The sequence below is a fragment of the Amblyraja radiata genome, chromosome 11 (assembly GCF_010909765.2).
Source record: "Amblyraja radiata isolate CabotCenter1 chromosome 11, sAmbRad1.1.pri, whole genome shotgun sequence".
Taxonomy (NCBI): Eukaryota; Metazoa; Chordata; class Chondrichthyes; order Rajiformes; family Rajidae; genus Amblyraja; species Amblyraja radiata.
In genome coordinates, this window is record NC_045966.1 from 11,595,080 (window position 1) to 11,620,169 (window position 25,090).

The window sequence follows — 25,090 nt, forward strand, 5'->3', positions numbered from 1 at the left end:
GTTCAATATTAATAGTAAATGTAAGCTTTAGAAAACGTCCACGGATACCATACTGCAGTACTCAAATTATTTTTAAAAACACGTAAATTTCTTACAATTAAATATTTTTTTTTTCTCTCTCTCTCTCTCTCTCTGGGAATTGAACAGAATGGTGATTGAAATCCGGGGAATCACACACCATTTGCGTTAAAATCCTATTTTACTGAAGCTATTCCCCCCCCCCCCCCCCCCCCCCCCCCCCCCCCCCCACAGCGGCGCGTTTGCATCGTAGTTCCAGTTCTTTTTGCAACTTACACCGGCCTGTCCACAGCATACTGGCATGCATTGAGGCTGGAACCTGGGCTTTGCAAAGTGCTGTATCCGAAGCCGCCGTGCTGTTTCGGTTTCAGTCTCAGGCTGGCGAGGCCAGGGTTGCACGTGTCCCGGTAGATGTAAGGAGGGGTAGGGGGTGCGTATGGACAGGCGGCCGAGGACATGGCCGAGTTGAGAGAGGAACTGTTGAGGTTATTAATGTTACTCAGGCTGGAGCCTGGCATCCCCGGTACAGCCGAGTGCACCATCGTAGATTGCATTGTCATGGACGAGATGGTGCTGGGAGCGGAGAACATGGACTGAGAAGACAACGGGTTCATCGAGCTGAGAAACGGGAAGCCTTTGGAGGAGAGAGGGCCGGGAGCCAAGTTCTTCGCGGCCCAGTTGTTGTAGCTGTACCCGGTGTACATGTCATCGTAGGGTTGCATCAGCCCATTAAACTGCGGCATAAATCCATTTTTACACAAATCCACCTGCTGATTCCGTTCCCTTTTCCTCCATTTCGCCCGGCGGTTCTTGAACCAAACCTGGAAGGCAAGAGAGCGAGAAGATAGAGTGAAACTGTGGAGGGACATCGCGCATTCGCACCCACTGCGCGCTCGGAGTATCAAGCAATGCCTGTTTAACCAATCTCAATTGCCGCGACAGCAAACTCGCTCGTTCAAAGCAAAAGTTGAAAAAAATAACTGAACCGTCCCTCTTTGATGTTTAATGCTAAAAGGCCGCACGCAATCCGGGCATGAATCCCAATATAACAATTAAAACATTCACCAGAGGTCAATTGATTTGAAAGCTTTAAGTGTGAATGGACATCGATAAATTGCAGTTTCATTTTAAGCAATTCGACATTTCACGCAGCCGACAAAATAACCCCCCCCCCCTCAAAAAAATTGCAACTCGATGTCACCACGTTTCTGTCTCTTTATTTCGTATTTCCATTTAAAAAAAAACGGATTTTCGATTTTCTGCCCGCGATCATGTCCGTTTATAGGGAGGACCAACGCAAAAGATTCACAGTGATTGATTCTGAGTTTCACTGAGCTGTGGACGAGCCGAAAAAAGGGGACAAAGTGGGGGAGTTTCAATGAAAATGGGTTAACCCTTTCGGGGATAAGGCCATGTCCTGATCCGGAATCTGCATTGAACATAATGCAAAAAACATATCTTAATTTGTCTGTGTTTAAGAAGGGACTGCAGGTCCCTCAGCGGGTGCAGCAGCATCTATGGAGCGAAGGAAATAGGCCGAAACGTTGCCTATTTCCTTCGCTCCATAGATGCTGCTGCACCCGCTGAGTTTATCCAGCATTTTTGTATACCTTCTTAATTTATCTGAACGGATACTGAAAAGTCTCCAGTTAATAACGTCCCGGCCAGAGACTATGCTTCAAGTCCGTCGCTAAACCGACGGGACACGTTTTACTTGCAGGAAGAAAAAAGAAAATTTGAACGAGAATCAATTTTCCTCAATGAAAGAAATTAATTCTTATACATGATTGTCTGTGGTCGTTAGGGATTCCCCTCTTCCCCAATTCCAGTCATATTTTTTTTGTATAATGAAGGGCAAAGCAATATAACTATATTCTTGAATAATGCTTTGGTTCTTCCATTAAGTTGCACTAATGATGACAATAAACTAATCATTCCACCTTCTTTGGCTGTTTCACTATCCTGGTTGACTTTCAGATTAACTGGATAAGTATTTGTTTAGGTAATTTCATAATGTCCCGTAATAACAGGGTTAGGGAAATTTACAAAGCGCTAGTGTGTAATTTAACAGTCTGAAAAAAATCGCCAGACAATGGATTGATTGTCAGCCTTGCACGGGAAAACATTGCGAAAAGGCGTAGGTGCTCATTACTGCCCGACTAACTTGCAGTTTGCTTCCCCTCTGGTAATCGCTGAAACCGCCGAGAGTTCAGTGTAGGGAACACACATACATTCCCTGACAGCCGGCGCTTCCATCTGTACAGCTGACAGGGCAAACTTTCCCCCCCCCCCCTCTACGTCTGGTTACCAGTCCGTAGACTTTCTCATGGGCGAAGGCACACAAGTTGATTTTCAAGGCGAGGTACACGGTGTAATTATTCTGCGTGGATTATGTGGAATGCAAGATTGATCGTCATTCCCAAGGACATCTTTGAAAGTTCAGACAGTCTGCCTTGATAATATGTCAGGAACACCAGACGAGTATTGAGTTTAGAGATACAGCGCGGAAACTGGCCTTTCGGCCTACCGAGTCCGCGCCGACCAGCGATCCCCGCACACTACACAAAATTTACACAATTATACCGAAGCCAATTAACCTATACACGTCTGTACGTCTTTGGAGTGGGGGGGGGGGGGGGGGGGGGGAGGGGGGGGGGGGGGGAGGAAACGGGAGATCCCGAAGAAAATCTGTGCAGGTCACAAAGGGAATGTACAAACTCCGTGACAGACAACATCCATAGTCAGGATCGAACCCGGGTCTCTGACGCTGTCAAAAGTCCCACCAAGTACTTACATACACTGCGCTAGTTCTAAAAAAATAAGGCAATTGTGCGCAGTTCCACACATTAAGAAGCTTGTTAAACTATTTAACTGCTCCATAAATGTGGACACTTACGTGAGATGGTCTTAGTGAAGTTTAGTTTAGTTTTAGAGATACAGCGCAGAAACAGGTCCTTCGGCCCACCAAGTCCGCGCCGACCAGCGATCCCCATACATTAATTAACACACTAGGGATAATTTACAATCTTTACCGAAGCCAATCATCCTACTAATGATACCAGGGCAAACCGCGCACGTTGTTCGTCTCTGGAGTGTGAGAGGAAACCAGAACACCCGGAGGAAACCCACTCGGTCACGGGGAGAACGTACAAACTCCGTACAGACAGCACCCGTGGTCAGGATCGAACCCGGGTCTCTGGCGCAGTGCGGCAGCAACTCCACCGCTGCGCCCATAAAGTCTAGTGCTCTGGCCCGTGGAATTTTCAGTCTCTCTTTTTTGTCTAATATTTTTTATTACTTTGTAGTCTAATACTTACTAATAAGCGGGACCGCTAAGAAATGAGGTTTACTCACCCTAACCCTGGCCTCGGTAAGATTCGTCCAGACGGCGATCTCCTCTCTCATAGACATGTCAGGGTAGCGGTTGCGTTGAAAGGTGGCTTCCAGCTCCTGGAGCTGCTGGCTGGTGAAGTGCGTTCTCTGACGCCGCTGCCGTTTTTTCTTGGACGGGTCATCGACAGTACAGTCTTCAGTTTTGCTTTGCATCAACTTATCTTTATCTACGAAACGCAAACATAACATGTAACATTTTTATCCTCAGTAGACCAAACCAGCCAGAAGCATGATCTTACATCTTACGACTGTAGAATGTTATATCATTATAACCAAGGTCGATTTTCTGTGCGTTTATTAACAAGCGCCTCGACCCGAAACGTCACCTATACCTTTCTTCCACAGATGCTGACTGGCCCGCTGGGTTACTCCAGATTTTTGTCTCTATATTTTGTTTATGATATGTTGTTTACGAGTTTGGCGTTTACAGGCCTGTTTCGTTGCTACAAGTAAGAATAGCATCGTTCCTTCGTCGGCACATATGACAATTATGCACTCTGGTTTCATGGAGTAACTCTAGCGGGACAGGCAGCGTCTCTGGAGAAAGGGAATAGGTACAGAAAATGAATCCAGAAATGCTGCCTGTCCCGCTGACTTACTCCGGCATTTTGTGAGCCAGCATCTGCAGTTCCTTGCTACACACATACTTGTCTCCAAAACAAAGCACACGGCTGTTTCGAGAGCAAGCAATGGATGAAATGTAAAATAAAATATTTTACATTGGCCAAATGTCAACATTATCAAAACCGCATTAACGCGTGCAATGTACGTGGGTTATGTTGTTGGCGGAATGTAACACGATTGTTTATAAATAGTTAATATTAATTTATGTGCTGCTTACAGCACAAAACACTACTGTATTTCACGGTGTCATGCCACTGTTACTGACAAACACCGTGAACAACAAGAATTCAGGTACAAACAACCCGGAAAAGACAGACAGATGTGCAACAGCTAAACCTGTGTCGTGCTGTCAAATTGCCATCGAACTGGGTCAAACATTGACATTTAAGATAACTATTTGGGACTTAGACACAAAGAGCTGGAGTAACTCAGCGGGTCAGACAGCACCTCTGTAGAAAAGGAATAGGCGACGTTTCGGGTCGAGACCCATCTTCAGTCTTAATGTTGACAAGTTTTATCCTTCGTTGAGTCCTTACCTCGCTTCAACAGGAAATGAACATAACGGGGGGAGAGGGGAAAACAGTTTCAGTTCGATATGGATTTGATTTTTTTTTTACATTGACTCATTCGAAGATTCGACGCTGGAGATGGCGTCTCCAGTTAGGAGTAACTCGTTCGGCGCCGATTCATTACCTGCAGACTCGGCGTCGGAGGATTCGCTCGCAGTGTTGTCTAAACGCTCTCTCCTTTCAGCCGACCTCAGCAAGGGGAAACTGGACGCCGCCATATCACAATGAGCCTGTGGTGGTCTTCCGCTTTCGGCCAGTCGACCCACATTCACCGTACCCTTGTTTGTTAAACAAAATAGTTCACCGCTCTTTTTAGTATTTCATTGGAAAAAAAGTTCAATCCAAGGGGATAAGTTCCCACAGTTCAGTTCAAAGAAAAAAATGTACGTTTCATTCACTGAAACATGATGCTCTCTAATCGTCCGGCTAAACGTCCCACTCTTACATTTCCAGCCCGTTGGGTTGTTGGAGAGGCAGCAGATGGATTTGTAAACTGTGTCGAGTGCTGTAATGACTCGCCTGGATAAAGTGGCGGAGCTGTTATACAACTCCTCCCACCGGCCGCGAAAGATTCCTCCTAGTTTTTGCTGATGAGTCACCACCCACAAACTTCAGAACCCGGACTGGGCTAACCCGGGCCAAAGGAGATCGCAGCCCACACCAAATCACAAGGTCCATCTCGAAACGACCCCGTTCAGTAAAAAAAAAAAAAATAAAATAAAAATCTCGACTGCAAAACAGCGATGAATCAAATGAAGTTCCATAGAAGCGCCGCGCTGCCAAAAATTGCAATTTAATTTTAGAGACCGTGCAATGGATACCCAGGGCACGAAATATGTTCTCTCCTTTTTATTTTAATAGCAATGAGATACACACAGCATTGAAAATTATCGCAGTGCGAATTAGGACACTACGATTAAAATATATCGTTCCAAGATTTAAACCATGCAAAGGCCGCAGGATGCGCTGGCCGGTTGCAAAAGATTTTCTATCGTTAAACAAAATTAAAATAGCAGCGCTAAGAAGAAGGTGGGGATTATCGTCGGCATTAGTACACTTCATCACTCTATGTAGTTATGCCCTATCTTCCTGACTGCCCTCCTGAATTCTACACCCACATGCTCCAGAATCGGACAGCTTTTGAAGGTATTAAGTTCACTGGCCTTTCGATTTCAGTAACCGGTCACAGAGGCAGCGTGGTAAGATTTCTGGCTCAATATAATAAAGCAATGGAATTCCACGCTCTTATTATTTTTTCTTTCTCTCTCCTCTCTCTCCGTTTAATTTCCTCTTTAGAGGCGCTGATAAAAGCCGAAATCTGGTCTAAATAGGCAGGGCGGCGGCAGCATAAACCAAGGAAGGGACTGTCAGGTGAATTTGGACAAGGGCAGGATACACGGTAGCATCTGCCTGCGAAAGGGCGCCCCAAACACTAGTCGCTGAGGAACAAGGCAGAAAGTAATCGCGGAGTTGCAGCTGAATATACTTATGACTTCATACGTGTGAAAATATGATTTACATTCCGACAGTGTTCGGGCCCACATGTGTAATGAAGGTTCATAAAGAACCCAGGCAGGGCATAACCTATTCATTGTCATCCTTTTCGCCCCTCTGCGTTTATTAAACAAGTAAATTAAAAATGCTTCCATTGTGGGGTTTTACTTTTCTTAGCAGTGGCTATATTATTGCCTGTTATATGGGATAAAGAAGTGTCTTAACCACGATGCCCGGTACTAGATTCAGCTTGATTTAAGTAGGCAGTTACAGTGGTGGTGAAATAAATGCAGTGCATTTAAAATTGGAAGGCTTAAAATGCAAGGTATTTATTTTTCAAGTTAGTTCCTTTGTGAGAGGGTTCCAATAAGATGGGGGTCGAGGAAGACTGGAAACGTGTCAGTGAGGAGTTGGAATCCTTTAATGAATAAATGATAACTGTGAATATTTCGCAAATGGCTCAAATGACGCACTGTGCAACGCGGACAATGCTACAGTGCGAAGTGTAAATATTTTTGAACTTTTTGTCTTGAATTGCAGCCAGAAGCATTACATATTTATTCATCTGACGTGAGAGCCGTTTGCAATCTCTTTCGGGAATGTTTCAATCCCAATTTTCATGATCACAATCGCGCTGTACGCGTTTGGTGCAACAGCTTAATTTTGTTTTCTTTCACTCGTTTTCAAGGCGTTCGGCTCAGTCTAATGACCGAAAGTCCATTGCAGAACGGGTGCTGTCAGTACATTCCATTGTTACATTGCAGAAACATCCGACCGGGCTACTAAATCACTGGCCTGCCTCCCCGCTGCTAAATATCCTCATTCACCCAGCCTCGTAGTGCAAACAATTTATTCAGTCAACTCTGACAAAAAGAAAAACAATTTAAACTTGAATATTTAGTTGCATATGTTTAGAATTTCTGGAGAATTTTGCTTGACTGATATATGCCGGGTCCGTGGCAGTGATTGTATTTCAGCTACCTGGCTTACAAGATACGATCGATATCGCTGTCATTGCTCAGAATATTACTCACTGGGTAATTCAGGAACAGACTAACGAGGATCTGTCATGGTGTTGGATATTTGGCATCGCAACTCGGATTCTGCGAGCGCTTCCTTAGTTGCTTTTATTTATTTAAAGAGTGGGGGCAATTCAACAGTTTCGTAAACGGAACTTGTCTAACTCTGCAGTTATGATCAATATTCTTGCTGAAATCAACTTCATTTTTACTGAACTTTATATTGCCGTAGCCCTTTTCTAAATAGTTACAATTAGGATTTAATTACATTGAATCGAGGACATTGTATTTGTAGCGAGTTTTCTATTAATTTATTTTTGTTATTTTCTTTGGAAATGACAAAGTAATCTGTGGCCTTACTGAACATTTTAAGGATCATCTATTGTAACTGATACATCATTTCAAGGTCGTCTATATAGTGAATGAATATAACATGCTTTATTGACTTCAAAGTGAACGACATGTTTAGCATATATTATGCAATTTTGCTGATTTGCACATGAATAGGGAAGATTGTAAAATGCATTTTCAAATAAACACCATAAATAAAATATGATTAATTAAAAAATATCAGATGACTTAATTCATATAGAAATATTGTTGTCCAGATATTATTGCTAATATGAAATTTGTCAACAAATACATAATGGGTAATTTGCTTGTGGCATGTTTGGCTCAGTTTGGGGGCTTCTCAAGTCTTTGTCAAATCCTACTATAGAATTCGAATTCAAATTCAAAGTTTAAGGTGGACAGTGTGGTTTGATTTGGATTGCTGAAGTTAATGTCCTTCAGATGAAATGTTGAACCAAGGTCTTGCTTGCTTTTTCACTTGGGTGCAAAATATCCCCAAACTCCTCTTGAAAAAGATTTGAGAATTTCCTACGATTAACTGGGTGAACTACACCCCCCCCCCCCCCCCCCCCCCCCCCCCAGATCCAGCAGACAGCAAGTTAGCCAATATGTTACTTTTTGTTTTATAATAGATGTATCCCAGATGTGTCTCCAGGCTGTGAAGATTGATAACTATACGGAAGCTCCTTCTATTCTGAATATTTACATTATATTTTGATGTAGGACGTGCAAAGGGAAAACTGAAGATAGATATACAAAATGTTGGAGTAACTCAGCAGGTCAGGCAGCATCTCTGGAGTAAATCGAGTAGGTGACGTTTCAGGTCCGGACCCTTCTTCAGAATTAAATGCAGAGAATTTCAGGTTGTTAACTGCTTATAAATTATGCTTCCTGTATCATAACTTGCAACAGTCTGTTTACCCATCACCAAAGTGTTTGCTGACTTCCAGTGACTCCAAATCAAAACTTGGTTTTAATCTTTTCCTTCATGTTGAAAAACTGCTCCATGTACTTTGCCCTGACTAACACTTTAGCCAGCAGTCCTACTCTGAATTAACTGCATTCCTCCAATGTTGACCTCTTGCTTAATCCTGAATGTAATTTTTCTAACACTGATGGCTGTATCTTCAGCTGCCGAAGCTCCAAACTCTGAAATTCTTTTTTTCTCTTTCCTCCTTTTCGATTCTCCTGAAAATCCACTTCTTTATTAAATTCAACTGCACCAAATCTCCCTCAATACGGTTTGGTCTCAAATTCTGTTCAATAATGTGGCCATGCTCCCTAACACCTGTTTTACTGCTTAATGATAAGGGACATTTGTTGATTTTTGCAGACAGACACAATTGCATTGTAATTATGGATATAAAATTGACTTCTTTGGATATATCAAGGCATCAAGAAGAAAGCTATGTGAGGAAATTTATACAAGCCTCGTTGAAGACAAATTCTGCACAAGAAGTTGGAATTCTTGGAGCCATCTGCCGGGATCAACATTGATAGCATTCCATATGCAATACTCTAATAGATTTGAATTGGCAGTAGAAAGATAGCTTGGAAAGAAGTACCAGAGTGTTATAAATTGTACAAGCGAATCTTACAAACATTAACACGGCGAGGAAAAAAAACTAACTGTATGAATCCTATTGCAGTCTCATCTGGCATTGCATGGAATGAGAATGATTGATTGATTGTGGTCACAATTGTAAAATATAATCAGCACCAGCTTTCAGATTAAATAATGATTTTTAGAAGTTGTTTTAAAAGTAGAAATGGATCACACTGAACATATAATGGTGACATATGATCTTAAACAAATTGTAGTCACTCCATATAGTGTGCATTCTATGGGTTGGTAAATGTACACATAGATTTCTATAAAAACTAATGAAAAGATTAACAAAAATTGTCAAAATAATTAAAATTTATAAATATTAATCCAATACCTATATTGGATATCTCATCTATCTCATTTGAGAGTGTTGAACTCTCGTTGATAGAACGTTATCTGACTTTGTCGTGTACTAAATGTTGTGCCCTCTTTCTGTTATCTGTGCACTGTGGACGACTGGATTATAATAATCCAGCCTTTTCTCTGGCTGGATAGCATGCAAAGAAAAGCTTTTCACTGAGCCTTAGAACATGTGACAATAATAACCAGAACTATGTATCAATATCATACATAACACAAATATATGGTATTGATGGCATGAAATTAACTGAATTAACAAAGATTCCAGTGATTACTTTGTAACTGTGAACAAGATTCATTTAGCTGAATGAAACACATTGTAATGTAAATGATTAAGATTACCATGATTAAATATTCGTATAGTTTTAGTTTAGCATTCTAGTTGAGGCTGTAATATTTCAAGTAGGTTGGTTGTACCATTTTTCACAAATCTATACCAATTCTTTCTTCTATAAATTGGCATTAAGGACATGACAAACATTAGTTAACATATTAGTTAATGCATTTTTGCAAATGTCATACCACTTGACCCAGAAGGGATTACATAAATGGTGCTTAAGACAAATTGATTTAAGAAAGGGCTATTAACATAACAACATGATGAATTGACTGGAAACCCTTTTAAAAATAATAGCATGGTGAGACTTTGAGACAGTAATTAATCATGACTAAAATTACATTCACAAATCATGAAAATTATTTAATAATCTGCTGTTCACCTTAATTATATTAAATCTCATAAATTGCTTCCATCTACTTATTTTTTGATGCAAGAATTCAAACATTAGATATTCGCACCAATTGCCAGTGCAAAATAATTAATTACAAGAAAAATAAAAATAATATTTTGTAAAATTATATTCTGCAATATAAAGTATCAAGTGTTCTAAAAAGAAATATTGTTACTGATAACCCTGATAGAGCCTGATATTATTTTACACTTTCAGCATCCCATGGACATAATACGAACAAAAATGCTAAAAAGGACATTTAACAAAATGGGAGCAGTGCTAAATTAAGCAGAGGTCAGAATAATCACGGGTAGGTTCACGAAATGTTTTATAAAGAACTTCATCAAGGTGAAAGATGATGTAGCAGCAGAACAAAATAAAGACCTTTTCATAATCCTATCAGCATGAGAGTTTTAAATAAAACTTTTATTTACAAACAATTCAATAAGGACAATTATTCCAAAGCCCTTTGATAATCTTCACAATATGTAACTCATTGTTCAATCCTGAATTTAATTACCACAACACAAACTGTTGCACATTCAGTTGCCCAAAACTCTGAAATACTTTTACTGCTCTTTTCTCTTTGAAGATTCTCCTGCAACTCTTCCCTTTGCACAAGCTTTCGCTGAACTGCACTAATGTCTCTTTAGGTGGTTTGGTGTCAAATTCTATTTATAGTCTGGAAAATACATGTAATAATTGAACCTCCTTTCCCACACGATTCGGTGCAGCAATACTTTTCTAGTTTTAAAATGGTTGGGCCTTAAGGCTTCCCTGAGAAGCTTTGCCATAATTATTCAGCATTGTGCCATAGCTCACAGGAGATCAATTGTGGGCTGTTTAATTTTAAGTAAAACAATTTCTAAGCAGTGTCGAAAAACAACGGGTCATTCTTTATGCACACAAACATATAACCAAGAGATTATTTCACAACTTTGGGATAAATGTAGCTTCTGGAAGAAGAACAATAATGTTAAAAAAAAAAACTCACAATGAATCCAATTGTGATAATGTCACCTAAATTCACTTTTGGCCCTTTCCCTCATACATAAACTTAACTGTATCTACATTGATGAACAAAATGCAAAATGCAATGCTGTAAGATAATTATTATGGATAATATAACTGTTGCATTAATCCTACTTTGAATGGTTGTGCTCAGTTTAGTTTTTGCAGGAAGCAGGACATAGCACACACACTCTTTAAAATGATCATTACATTCATTACATTATCAAGGGAGTGAAACATATTTTAAATAGATTTACTACCTCCCCACAAATTTTCCACCACGGTGACAGCTCATGCTATAGTATAGCCTCAAAGGCAAAAAATGTTGTCCTAGTATTTCACCCAAGTGAGCCTAGACACCAATAATGACTTAACTGATGATTTAATTAATGCCTCTCCAGATGTATACCTCCGGGCAAAGATCAATAAATAACGATTATAACACCACACATTTTACTGCATAGGTGAGGCTATTTGTCTGTGCAGGCTGCTTGATGAAAGAATCCAGACTGAGGTGAAATATTGCATTCTTCCCATAGTTTGCAATATTCCGCTTCAAACATTTATCCGGATTATCCATCAAAACTCCCCCCCCCCCCCCCAAATAAACTTTATTCATAATAATCAATAAATATTTATACACGCAAAACAAGAACAGTGCAAAACCTCTTCCGATATTCTCAGCGTCTGCAGATACATTAATCAGTGTAATATTCGGTAGCGTTCCCAAATTATCCTTACACCCTGCAAAGATTTTTTTCTCCGCCATTTGCCAACAACTCGTGCCATATTCAAGATAGCTAGGGATATAGGAATTCCATTGCGCGAAGGAATATTATTTAACACCTCTCTTTATCCAGGGTTAAAGTGGGTGATAGTCCACGATTAATCTACCCAGGCTAATAAGCCTTTTAAAAAAAAAATATGGGTCTACCGTTACCTCTACATTAAGAACTAGCACGTCAATTGAAAATAAAGGACTGACAGCAAAAGATGTTAGTCCTTAATTCAAAGCTATTGTAAGGTTTCACTGGCACCAAACCTTCTCCCAGACACCGAGGGCATGACCCAACATTACCCCGACACTTTAACCCGGTGGGTAGATCATCGAGTTTCGGACAGACCAAAAATGTCAATCTTCTGAATTTCCACGGCTCACCATTTGACCATGTAACACAGCAAGCTTCAGTTTAGTTTGGAGATGCAGCGCGGAGACAGGCCCTTCGGCCCGCCGAGTCCGCGCCTACCAGCGATCCCCGCACACTGACACTATCCTACACACACACACTGGGGACAATTCACAAATTTACCCAAGCCAATTAAGCGACAAACCTGTACGTATTTGGGGCGCGGGTCTTCGAATTGGTGGCATGATCCATTAATTTCGATATATGCTCATGGAAGCTCATCCTTACTGTTTCGATATGTAGAACCGCTTCAAGGAACTTGAATTTCTGTATTGGAATTTCAGCCAATAAATGCTGTAAGCACACAGATAAACCCTTTGTATGGAGATAAATAGACTGTAATAGGAAATAAAAAGGTTGCATTCCCCCCCTTTATTGTGATGGGGGTTTGATTAATTCAGGGTTCTGACTTTTAGATGTATTTCGGTATCTGGCATGAAAACAGCCACAGATCCAGATGGTTTTTAAATCTATAACCGTTGAATCCAGGTGCTTGCCTCGTGTCCACGTGACTATTCTCAAACTCTCACTGGTGCGAGTTTCTCTCTCCCACGCTCCGACGTTTCGAAACGCCAGTCCTTTTTTTTTAATCAAATCGAAATCACTGTAAACTGGGTCTGGGGGTTGCAGGGGGAAGAACAGCCGTGCATGGCGAAGAAACAAGAACAAAACGCAACCATTGGAACTGCTTGCAAAAAAAAAAGCAACGCGAACCAAAACATCTCAACTGCATTGCACCATTTTTTTAAAAAACCCTCTGGATTTTGACATTTGAAAAGCAATGGCTTACAATATTTAAAATAGGAACTTGTACAAAGTTGCACTGAATTGTACAAAGTTGCGTTTCTTATTGAAATGTAGAGCGTGTTTTTATAATACGTTAATGCCTCCCATCACCGTTTATGGATGCTTATGTTCATTCTTATGTAGTTGGGTGTCTTGTTGCTTATTTGGTATGACTGTATGGCAAATCAAATTCCTGGTTTGGTTTTACATACTTGGCTAATAAATTAATTACAATTACAATTACAATACACCCGTTGATATTGTACACAAGAAACAGCCAACTCTTTGCTGACTGACCCGCTGAGTTACTCCAGTTTTTAGGGATTCTCTTTGACAAAATAGTTTGTGATCTCTCGATTATTATTTTTTTCCAGATAAATCTGCATTTTATAAAGAAAAGTCGGCGAGGTTAGCGTTTCACTTTTCTTTGCTGAAACTTTAAGGAAATATGTATCTAATGCATCGTTCCTTGTATTGGATTTTGTTTTTGACTTGACCGGAATTTCAGAATGCTCCAAAATAATTACTTTTCGGCGAAAGTGTGGCGCATAAACGGGGATCCCTCTGGTATAAAGACACTTGTAAAGACGAGGGAATAATTATTCTGGCGCCACAGGCGTTCAATTGCGGGGGAGGGCGGGACATCTTAACTAAACCTAATTGTTTGCCAACGGCAGGGGTTAACATTGGCCGGTGTGTCCCAATATAATTCCAAGGCTGCACTGGAGATAGAACACGGACAATAGAGAATTCTGAAAGGGACACAAGGTGCTGGAGAAACTCAGCGGGTCAGGCAGGCAACACCTCCAGAGAAACTCAGCGGGTGCAGCAGCATCTATGGAGCGAAGGAAATAGGCAACGTTAGAAACGTTGCCTATTTCCTTCGCTCCATAGATGCTGCTGCACCCGCTGAGTTTCTCCAGCATTTTTTGTGTACCTTCGATTTTCCAGCATCTGCAGTTCCTACTTAAACACCTCCAGAGAACACGGATAGTTGACGTTTCGGGTCGAGAACCTTCGGCCCAGATTTCAAGTTTCGGGATTTGATTGCAATGATCAATGATTATTTCATTATTGGTCATTCATCAACACCACACATCTGGATTGGAAGTGGGGATGGATTCCAGGAGGCTGACTATTTTATCAGTGTGTGTTCCATTTAGAAAACACGGCTCACGTACCATATCACGTCCTTCCTGTATATATTGTCCTTCGTACGGTATTGTCTGTATTCTTTATTGTGGTGTATGTGGTGGTTGTATTGTACTGTATTGTATCTGTCTGAGAGCGAACCAAGACACATTCCTATCAACTTGTTGACATGGCAATAAACTTCTTGAATCTTGAATCTTGAGGATTTTTGTTTGGGCAAACCCTTATTTATTTTTTTCTTCCCGATGAGGTGTTTAGTTTCTCTGAAGGATAGATGCAATTATCACGCAAATCCTCCTCCGAATTTGCCGATGAAATCACAACAAATACATTACCAATAAAGTTGATTTCTTTGCCACAGCTGGTGAGTTGAAGTCTGAAGAAGGGTCTCGACTGGAAACGTCACCCATTCGTTCTCTCCAGTTTAGTTTAGTTTAGTTTGGTTCAGAGATACAGCGCAGAAACCGGCCCTTCGGCCCACCGAGTCCGTGCCGACCGGCGGACCCTGTACACTAACTCTCTATCCTACACACACACTAGGGCCAATTTACAATTTCACCCAAGTCAATAAGCCTACACACCTGTACGTCTATGGTCGAGTGTCCAATAGAGAAATAGGCAACACGCCTTTAAAACGAAGGACGACTTTAATAGATGATCAGCCATGATCACATTGAATGGCGGTGCTGGCTCGAAGGGGCGAATGACCTACCTTTGCACCTATTGTCTATTGAAAATCTGTTTTGAAACGGGGCGATAGATATCCGATTGTCTGCGTTTAGAATAAAAGCTGTTTATTTAATTAATGGTCGTTATACATTTGTTGGGCTCCACGCAAAGCAACACAACGCTCATTTTGCAAACGCATAGTTTTTACGATGAGATTTGACCCTCTCGGCTTGGAAAAGCAAGGAGTCAAATTAGTCTAAATCCCTAAATTGGGTCTCAAACGGCGAAATAGACAAATGAGTAAATGGTGCAGTAATTTTCTTGTCAGGGTTGTGGGAAGATAGTTGTCCTGTTTACTTTCTTCCGTCGCGGATAAACAGGGCAGCATACACACGAAATATGCAAGAAGGAACTGCAGATGCTGGTTTAAACCGAAGATAGACACAAAAAGCTGGAGTAACTCAGCGGGACAGGCTGCATCTTTGGAGAGAAGGGTCGGGTCGAGACCCTTCTTCAAACTGAGAATCAGGGGAGAGGGAGACAGAGAGATATGTGGAAAGGTTAGGTGTGGAAACGACAGATCACAGCGGACTGTGATTCAATGAAATGTAGAACGGTCTATTGTGGGCTGAGGGGAAGGTGACGAGGAAGCATGCAATCAGCAAATGTAATCAGGAGGACAGTGAAACTAGTCGGAGAACTAGGGCGGGGGAGGAACGGAGAGAGAGGGAAAGCAAGCGTTACTTGAAGTTAGAGAAATCAATATTCATACCACTGGGTGTAAGCTGCCCAAGCGGCGTTGCAAGGGTAACGGGCGATGGGAGCGAAGGTGTTGGCGCCTGGCGTTTGGGAAATATATCTATTTTGCAAAAATAAATCTCGATTAGGGTTTATTCCCCGCCCCCCCCCCCCCCCTCAATAAATCCTGGTGTAAAACAGATTAGGGCTCTGTAGAAAAGAGGAAACGTCACCGTGTATGTGTGCATTAAAAATAGGGGAATCAGGGGATATGGGGAGAAGGCAGGAACGGGGTACTGATTGGGGATGATCAGCCATGATCACATTGAATGGCGGTGCTGGCTCGAAGGGCCAAATGGCCGACTCCTGCACTTAATGTCTATTGTCTATTGTCTATTATCTACGTTAAGTTTCAAATCCACTTATCACTACTCTGCACTCTGAAGAGTGTGAAGAATTAGTCTGAAGAAGGGCCGAGACCTTAAACGCCACCTATTCCTTTCCTCCAGAGATGCTGCCTGACCCGCGGAGTTACTCCAGTATTCTGTGTCTATCCTCGGTGTAAACCAGCATCTGTAGTCCCTTCCTACACACCCATATACTACTTTGTAATATCACGATGGGCTGGCCAAAAACAACAGTTTCGTTTTTGTGCTGATTTTAACTCGCTGCACTGGTACTGATGCTATGTGGATTAACACAAAGTCCTTCATTTGTAACCGATTTGCAAACTGGTCGAAAGGTATGTTCATACCGGGTCAAAAGACAAAGTGCTGGAGGAACTCAGCGGGCCAGGCAGCATCTGTAGCGGGAATGGATAGATGGCGTTCAGTCTGAAGGGTCCTGGTTAGAAACGCTGTTCATTCCCACCACAGACGCTGCCTGGCCCGCTGAGTTGCTCCAGCATTTTGTGTTTTGCTCAAGATTCCAGCATCTGCAGTTTCTCGTGGCTTCACGTCGGGTTGGGAAATCAAGAGTATTTAATTGTTATATGTACCGAAAACAGAACCACGTGGCCTGTGAACACACTACTTACAGATAGCACAATAAACAGAACTTCAATAAATGAAAAATAAAAACAATATTAGTGCAAAAAAAGCCTCCTCTGGGAAAGTTTTCCATCGAAATGTCGAAATCGGAGCAAAATTATAGAGCGTTGTAAAAGGCCTTACGGCCCAACTTGCCCACACCGACCAACATGTCCCATCTACCTACACTAGTCCCTCTTGCCTTCGTTTGGCTCATATCCCTCTAAACCTGTCCTATCCGTGTACCTGTATAAATGCTTCTTAAACGTTGCGATAGTCCCTGCCTCGCCCACCTCCTCCGGCAGCTCGTTCCATACACCCTTTGTGTGAAAAGCTACCCCTCAGATTCCTAATAAAACTATCCCCCCTTCACCTTAAACCTATGTCCCCTGGTTCTCAATTCCCCTGCTCTGGGCAGTGGAGGCTCCAATTAACAAGTGACGTTTTATGGAATATTAAATTTGACTAACTGGAAAAACCCCGGTAGCATTCCAAAGAGTGATTGATTCCCAGCACCAACGCTCCGATTCTATTCTGTGAAAATTACAATTGATCAACCTAAAAATTGGTCTCCACTTAACATCCCGTTAACATCTCTGTGCATTCAGCTGGTCAGACTCTAAGCTCTTGAATTCTCTCTCTCTCTCTCACTATTATCCTTAATCTGTTTTTAAAAAAAGAACTTGCTAAAGTTTTGATTGTGTGGGAAAGAACTGCAAATACTGGTTTACACCAAAGTTAGACACAAAATTCTGGAGTAACTCAGCGGGCCACGCATCATCTATGGAGAAAAGGAATAGGTGACTTTTCGATCTATTCATTTTCTCCAGAGATGCTGCCTGTCCCGCTGAGTTACTCCAGAATTTTGTGTCTACCTAAAGTTTTGATTATTTATTCAGAACCTCCTCTGCGCCCCTCTGTAAATGTTGATCGGCATCCACCCCCCGTGGCGGGCATTGGCATCACGTTGTTAAAACAATATATAAATATAAATTTGTTATTGCATAAATATTTCACTTAAACGGGTTCATTTTGGTGCACCGCTTACACAGTTGAAACCTCTACCAACGTTTGTTTTGGGGGGATTCAGTGCTGTGAATCGCTAACAGACACAGAGTGCTGGAACAGGCAGCATCTCTGGAGAAAAGGAATAGGTGACGTTTTGGGTCGAGACCCTTCTTCAGGAACGTCACTATTCCTTTTCTCCAGCGATGCTGCCTGCCCCGCTGAGTTGCTCCAGACTTTGTGTCTTTCTTCGGTGTAAACCAGCATCTGCAGTTCCTTCCTACACATAGCGTATTCAATAATATCATTTTCACCTTTCCCTTGTTAGTTTGCATATTAGTGCAGATCTAAGCGTGACTGCGAATTAAAATAGTATACAGGTTAAGCAAATGGATGTAAGTATAGGCAGCACAGTGGCGCAGCAGGTGGAGCTGCTGCCTTACAGCGCCGGAGACCCAGGTTCGATCCTGACCTCGGGTGCTGTCTGTGGAGTTTGTATCTTATCCTTGTGACCGCGTGGGTTTCCTCCAGGTGCTCCGGTTTCCTCCCACATCCCAAAGATGTGCGGGTTTGTCGGTTAATTTGTCACTGTGTGTAGAGTGCAGATGAGAAAGTAGGATAAGTAGAACTACTGTGAAGGGGTGATCAGCATGGACTCTGTGGGCTGAAGGACCCGTTTCCATGCTGTATCTATAAAATAAAATAAACTAAATGTGAAATAAAGAGAACAGAAAATAGCAATTTCTGAATGGTGAAAAATTACTATATAGCAGTGATAACTATAATAATGAGTAAAATGACTATATGTATTAAAATGACTATCACGGCAACCTATTGTAATATCATGGCAAATTTGATAACATAATTACAAATTATGACCAAACTTTGTGCCTTCCACCACAGTGATGAATGCTGTGGTGGATGTTAGTGTTAAATGTTTAGATTGTGTATTGTGGGTTCTTTTTTTTATTGTACCGCTGCTGGCAAATTCATTTCACTGCACTTAAAGTGCAAGTGACGAATAAAACTTGACTTGACTAACATTAATGGGATGTTAGTTTAAAAAAAATCCAAATCACTTGAGTACAAAATTGTGCATCTACAGATACATGTATAAAGCATTGGTTAGTCCAAGCTTACAAGATTGATAGTATTGGACACTTTAGAGAGGATACAATTGCATAAGGGTGTAGAGATGAGATTAATCAGAATGATCCCTGGAGCCCGAATATAAATTACAAGGAGATATTACACAAAAAGGGGGACATCCATTGGGATTCATAAATAGAATTGAAGATTAAAAGTAATTAATTGAAGATAATAAGAAACAGCATAAGAAACTGACAGATGGAACGAATCAGCTGATTATATGATCCCATGAATTCAGATTCTGATTCCGATGAATCCTTTAATTCAGATTCAGGTGAATTCATGAATTCAGATTCTGATTCAGAAGAACCCATCACCAGGTAGGCATAATCTAAAAATTATAACCTGATCATTTAAGAGTGAAGACCATCATATTTGGAAACTTTTTGCCTCAAATGATGGTTAGCACCAGGTCAATTTTTCATCTTAATTCTGAGACTAATCATTTTTTTGTAAATTTATTGATTAAATGAAGTATACAATAGACAATAGACACAGGACTGTATGGAAACAGGCCCTTCTGCCCATCGAATGCACCCAGACCATTGATCATCCCTTCTCAGCCTAGATCTGTTATCTTTTTTGTATCCACTCCTTACACATGAAGGGTAATATACAGAGGCCAATGTGTGTTTGGGATGTGGGAGAAAATGGGAGCACCTGGAGGAAACCCATGCAGTCTCAAGTAGAATGTGCAAACTCCACACAGGCAGCACCTGAGGTCAGGATTGAACCTGAGTCTCTGTACAGTGCGGCAACAGCTCTACCCGCTGCAGCCCTGTGCCACTCGATAATGAAAAGTATCGATAGATACAGAGCAGTGGCCGGCACAAGATGCTAAATAACGTAATATTATTTAATGACACCTGGGATGATTGTTATTACCTGTATCTCAAAAAAGAAATAGATCATGATTTTGTGAAGAGGCAAATGTTAAGAATTTCATATTTTTGAAATGTTACTTTTAAAACATATTTTCAATTTCAATTCATCCTTCCTTATAAATTCCAATTCTAATTCTTGTTTCTCGAGAGAACTAATGACGTAAATGTTGCAGGAACTTTTCCAAAGACTTCAGTAATTATTATAACTGCAGTTGTTTTTGTCAGCAAGAGGCAAGAAGCGGGATTTGGTGATTAAATTTTATAGTTAATAATAATAAGGTTATAATATTGTTGTACTTTATGCTGGGCTCTCAGGAAAATTGCTATATAGCAATAAATCATCTAAATGACAAACAGCGGCATGGTGGTGCAGCGGTAGAGTCAGAGACCCGGGTTCGATCCTGGATATGGGTGCTGTCTGTATGGAGTTTGCACGTTCTCCCCATGACCTGGGTTGTGTGGGTTTTCTCTGAGTGCTCCGGTTTCCTTGCACACTCCAAAGACGTTTGTGGGTTAATTGGCTTTGGTAAAATTGTAACTTGTCCCTAGTGTGTAGGATAGTGCTAGTGCAAGGGATGATCACTGGTTGGCATGAACTCAGAGGGCCAAAGGACCTGTTTTCGTGCTGTATCTCAAAAGTACAAAGTCTAAACCTTAGAAGAGCAACATAGGTTGAGGTGCCCAGAAATATGTTGTTATATTTCCTGCATTTTTTTTAGGGGAACCCCACTCACATTTCTTCTCATTAATCTTTAAAAGGGACGACAGATGGCACAATGGGCTAAGTGTTCGGCTGGCAACCGGAAGGTAGCTGGTTCGAATCCCGCTTGGAGTGCATACTGTCGTTGTGTCCTTGGGCAAGACACTTCACCCACCTTTGCCTGTGTGTGTCCTTGGGCAAGACACTTCACCCACCTTTGCCTGTGTGTGTGGATGTAGTTATGTGAAGCACTTTGGGGTCAATGCAAGTTGACTAAAAATGTGCTATATAAATAAAGAAATTTAATTTATTTAATTTAATTTAGTCAGGAACTGATTAGTGTGCCTGGTATTTTTACACCACCCACAATATCTTCTTTAATATTCCATGTCTGGGACACTGCATACAACTACACAAATCCATTGTGCATGCAAGATTTTTAAAAATGTTTTTCAAATAGACATTGCTCAGTAATTAGAATGTTCGCACTATGCTTTCTATCAAATTTGAGAAACATGGCACAGCTGAATGGTTAGTTTCTGAGGCCGCAGAAGCAGAAAGGTGGGATTATTACATCCATTATTATCAGTGCTCTATGCTTAAGTTTCATTGAAAACAAGTATCTTTGGCATCCTTTGCCTGTAGCACTGAAAAAAACAGCGTGTAGTCAGTCTGAAAGATATTCGGAAGCAAACGGTGGATAACAGCTGGGAAGAAACTCTCCCTGAATCTGGAGATGTGCGTTTTCACATTTCTGTACCTCTTGCCTGATGGGAGAGTGGAGAAGAGGGAGTGACCAAGGGTGAGACTGGACCTTGATTATGCTGGTGGCCTTGCAGAGGCAGCGTGAAGTGTAAATGGAGTTAATGGAAAGGAGGTCGGTTAGCGTGATGGTCTGGGCTGTGCCCGCAATTCGCTGCGATATCTTGTGGTCTTGGATGGTGCTGTTCCCGAACCATGCTGTGATGCATCCTGAAAGAATGCTTTCTTTTTTTTTTTTTTTTAATACATTTTTATTAGAGGCATCTGCACATCATAGTCCAAACCAGTACAGACTTTGTTTAACGGTTACATATTAAATATCCAGGTTTGCAGGGACCCAGTTACCAAAGTAGCTGGGATCCTCCTTTGTCGGTTACCTATTAACATTGCCTCTAATTATTTATTTATATTTATAGATAGGAAAAAGGAAGAAAGAAAGAAAGAAAGAAAGAAATTAGAAAAATAGGATAAACTATCAATAATATGTTTTCTACGGTGCATCTGTAGAAGTTGGTGAGAGTTGTTAGGGACATGCCCTCACCAGGTGAGAATGAAGGATATGCCGGAATAGATGTTGTGTGAACAGGTATCCCAGTGGCAGCACTTGGTGGTGGAGTTATTTTTCTGTTCTACACGTTCATGCTACAATGCGATACTTTGAATATTCTTTGCCCGGGTGAAAGCACGCTCCTCAAAATGTTTGAGGAACATGTTCCTTTGTGGGCGGCATGGTGGCGCAGCGGTAGAGTTGCTGCCTTACTGCGCCAGAGACCCAGGTCCGATCCTAATTACAGGTGCTGTCTATATGGAGTTTGTACATTCTCTCTGTGACTACGTGGGTTTTCTCCGGGTGCTCCAGTTTCCTCCCACATTCCAAAGACGTACAGGTTTGTCGGTTCATTGGTTTCATTAAAATTGTAAACTGTCTCTAGTGTGTAGGATAGGAACGGGGTGATTGCTGGTCGGCACGGACTCGGTGGGCCAAAGAGCTGTATCTCTAAAGTCTAAAGTTTAAAATAGCCAAAAAAAGGAACTGGCTGATAAAAGAATTGAGGAAAGTTACAGATTATATATCTGTATACGCATGTTTTTTTTTCACATACATATTTTTGGATACACTCCTTGAAGTTGTTAAAATTGGTGTGAGGTTGGGAAGATGAGAAGGAGAAGTCATTTGTCTCCAGTTCCTCCACCCCCCCACCCCCCGCCACCCTGTTAATAAAATCGAGTGTGTTGAACATGTATACTATGTTGGCTGCTTTCAGATAGTTTTTGCAGAGCATGGCCTGCAGCGATTCTGCTGAAAATAAGAGGTCAATATTCAGTCAGAGCTGGAGGCCTAGATTGCAGGCATCTCTTCTCAGTAGAACTCTGTTTTTGATGTCCCAATTGAAAAAATGCAGTGGGCTATAGGCTTAATTTTAAACCAATTGGTTTATTGCCATCAATCGATAGTAGAACCACAGGGAGAGAGAGAGAAAGAAAGGAGAGGAGGAGGGGAGGAGAGAGGAGAAGAGAGGAGAGAGGAGGGGGGGGGGGGGGAGGAGGGAGGAGCAAGGAGTAGAGGAGTGAGAGAGAGAGAGAGAGAGAGAGTGAGAGAGAAAGAGGGTGAGAGAGAATGAAAGGTCGAGAGAGAGAGATGTAGAGGGGATAGAGGGAGGAAGACAGCGAGGAACAGAAATGGAGTGAGTGAGAGAGCCAGAGAGAGGTAAGATGTTTGGAGAAATGTGTCTAGTGTCTAATTGCTGCTTGGCATTAAACCAGCTTGTTAATTTTTAATGTTTAAGTAACAGTCAATATAAATAAGTGTGATTTCTTAATTGGATATGAGACATTCACTCCCAGCGTATAACATTAACAACCCAGGGAAATTAGTCACTAAGTGTTCTCTATTAACATTGATGTAGACTTCAGCAACTTTGGCAAAAATGTGTTCCAATAAACTGGGAAAAAAGAAAAACAATGCTTTTATTTTAGGACAGGGCACCAGCGGACACATTAAGTTACCCAATTAATTCTTGCAAGTGCAATCTTGGCCGGGATTTTTAATTTAAAACAAAGCAAATGTAGTTGATCATTCTGATGCCTGGTACCAAAGATTGGATTGTCTTTTAACTCTCAAGAGTCAAGAGTCATGACTTTGAGTCCTTGAAAAGCGCTATACAAATAAAATGTATTATTATTATTATGAGTGCTTAAGAAGGAACTGCAGATGCTGGAAAATCAAAGGTAGACAAAAGTGCTGGAGAAACTCAGCGGGTGCAGCAGCATCTATGGAGGGAAGGAAATAGGCAACGTTTCGGGCCGAAACCCGAGGGTTTCGGCCCGAAACGTTGCCTATTTCCTTCGCTCCGTAGATGCTGCTGCACCCGCTGAGTTTCTCCAGCACTTTTGTCCACCTAGTCATCAGTGCTTTATGTCCTGAAACGCAAAGCTCAAAAAAAATAAAACAATGCCCCAAGTCTATGTAGTTTGGAGTTTATTTGGAGGTTGTAGTGTTTAATAGCCTGATAGTTGTTGGGAAGAACCTACTCCTGAACCCGGATGGTACAGTTTTCAGGTTCCTGTATCTTCTTCCCGATGGCAGTAGTGAAATGAGAGCGTGGCCAGGGTGGTGTGATTCTCCGTTGATGCTGGCTGCCTTTTTGAGGCAGCGACTCTTGTAGATTCCTTCGATGGTGGGGAGGTCAGTACCCGTGATGGACTGGGCGGTGCTCACCATTTTTTGTAATCTTACATAGAAACATAGAAATATAGTAAATAGGTGCAGGAGTAGGCCATTTGGCCCTTCCAGCCTGCACCGCCATTCAATATGATCATGGCTGATCATCCAACTCAGTATCCTGTACCTGCCTTCTCTCCATACCCTCTGATATAAGTTTCTATAAGTTTCTTCGTTCTCTACTGATTCTCTACTGATTCGTATTGTGTCATTGTATTGACATCTACGTATTGTGTCAATGTTGGCATCTACTAAGACTAGGCGAATGAAAAAGTGATCAACTTCAATAAATTTGCAATGTCCAGCTTGTTCCATTCTCATTAGTTGACAACGTTACACACAGATTATTCGGTTGATTGCAATTTAAACGAGGATAATTATTTTGGATGCGTTAGTATGGATATTAATTGGACCGAGGCACAAAAATGCTGGAGTAACTCAGCAGGTCAGGCAGCATCACTGGAGAGAAGGAATGGGTGTTGTTTCGGGTCAAGATCCTTTTGTCAGACTCCAATATTAATTGGAACTGGTCAAATATGGAGAACCTGGGAAGGAATGTCCTGAACCCAGACCATTGGGGTATCCTATTGCTCACGATCCCTGCCCTTCTCACCCTTTACAGCTATGGGGAACTGAAAGTGTTGACTCTCCACACTTGCCTGTGTCTAGCATGGTCCCCCCTCTGAGCATGATCTGAACCAACATGGCACCTCTTGCATATAGACTTAGTGGGCTGTTCTGTACCAACTGTACTAACTGGAGGATGGTGCTTATTATATATGGTGATAGTCTTGCTGATCTGTATGCAAGTAAAAGCATTTCACTGAACCTTGGCACACGTGATAATAACGAACCATTCCTTCTCTGCGTTCCACCTATTGAGTCTTTTCGAAGACAATCGCTGAAGCTGACTCATTAGTGCCAGAGGCAGGAGGAAGGCTGCAGCCCTAAATCCCCCCACAGCAGCCTTTACTTCCCCCTACTGCTCCCGTGTGTGTGGCTTGTGAGTCACACTCAATCCCACAAGCCATGAGACTGCACAACCATGCTATCGTAGAAACATAGAAACATATAAAATAGGTGCAGGAGTAGGCCATTCGACCCTTCGAGCCTGCACCGCCACTCAATA

General features: G+C 41.6%; 1 protein-coding gene across 1 annotated transcript in view; it reads right to left on the reverse strand.

Annotated features, from left to right (window-relative positions):
• Window positions 1–242: 242 nt before the first annotated feature.
• The window catches only part of pitx1 (paired like homeodomain 1), a 58,809-nt gene continuing 33,961 nt past the window's right edge, over window positions 243–25,090 (reverse strand). Inside the window, exons 3-5 of the mRNA XM_033029326.1 lie at window positions 4,729–4,882; window positions 3,373–3,578; window positions 243–839 (exon numbers count right to left, since the gene is read on the reverse strand). Coding sequence (XP_032885217.1) covers window positions 291–839; window positions 3,373–3,578; window positions 4,729–4,822 — 849 coding nt within the window. The 5' untranslated portion in view covers window positions 4,823–4,882 and the 3' untranslated portion in view covers window positions 243–290. The remainder of the gene's footprint in view (window positions 840–3,372; window positions 3,579–4,728; window positions 4,883–25,090) is intronic.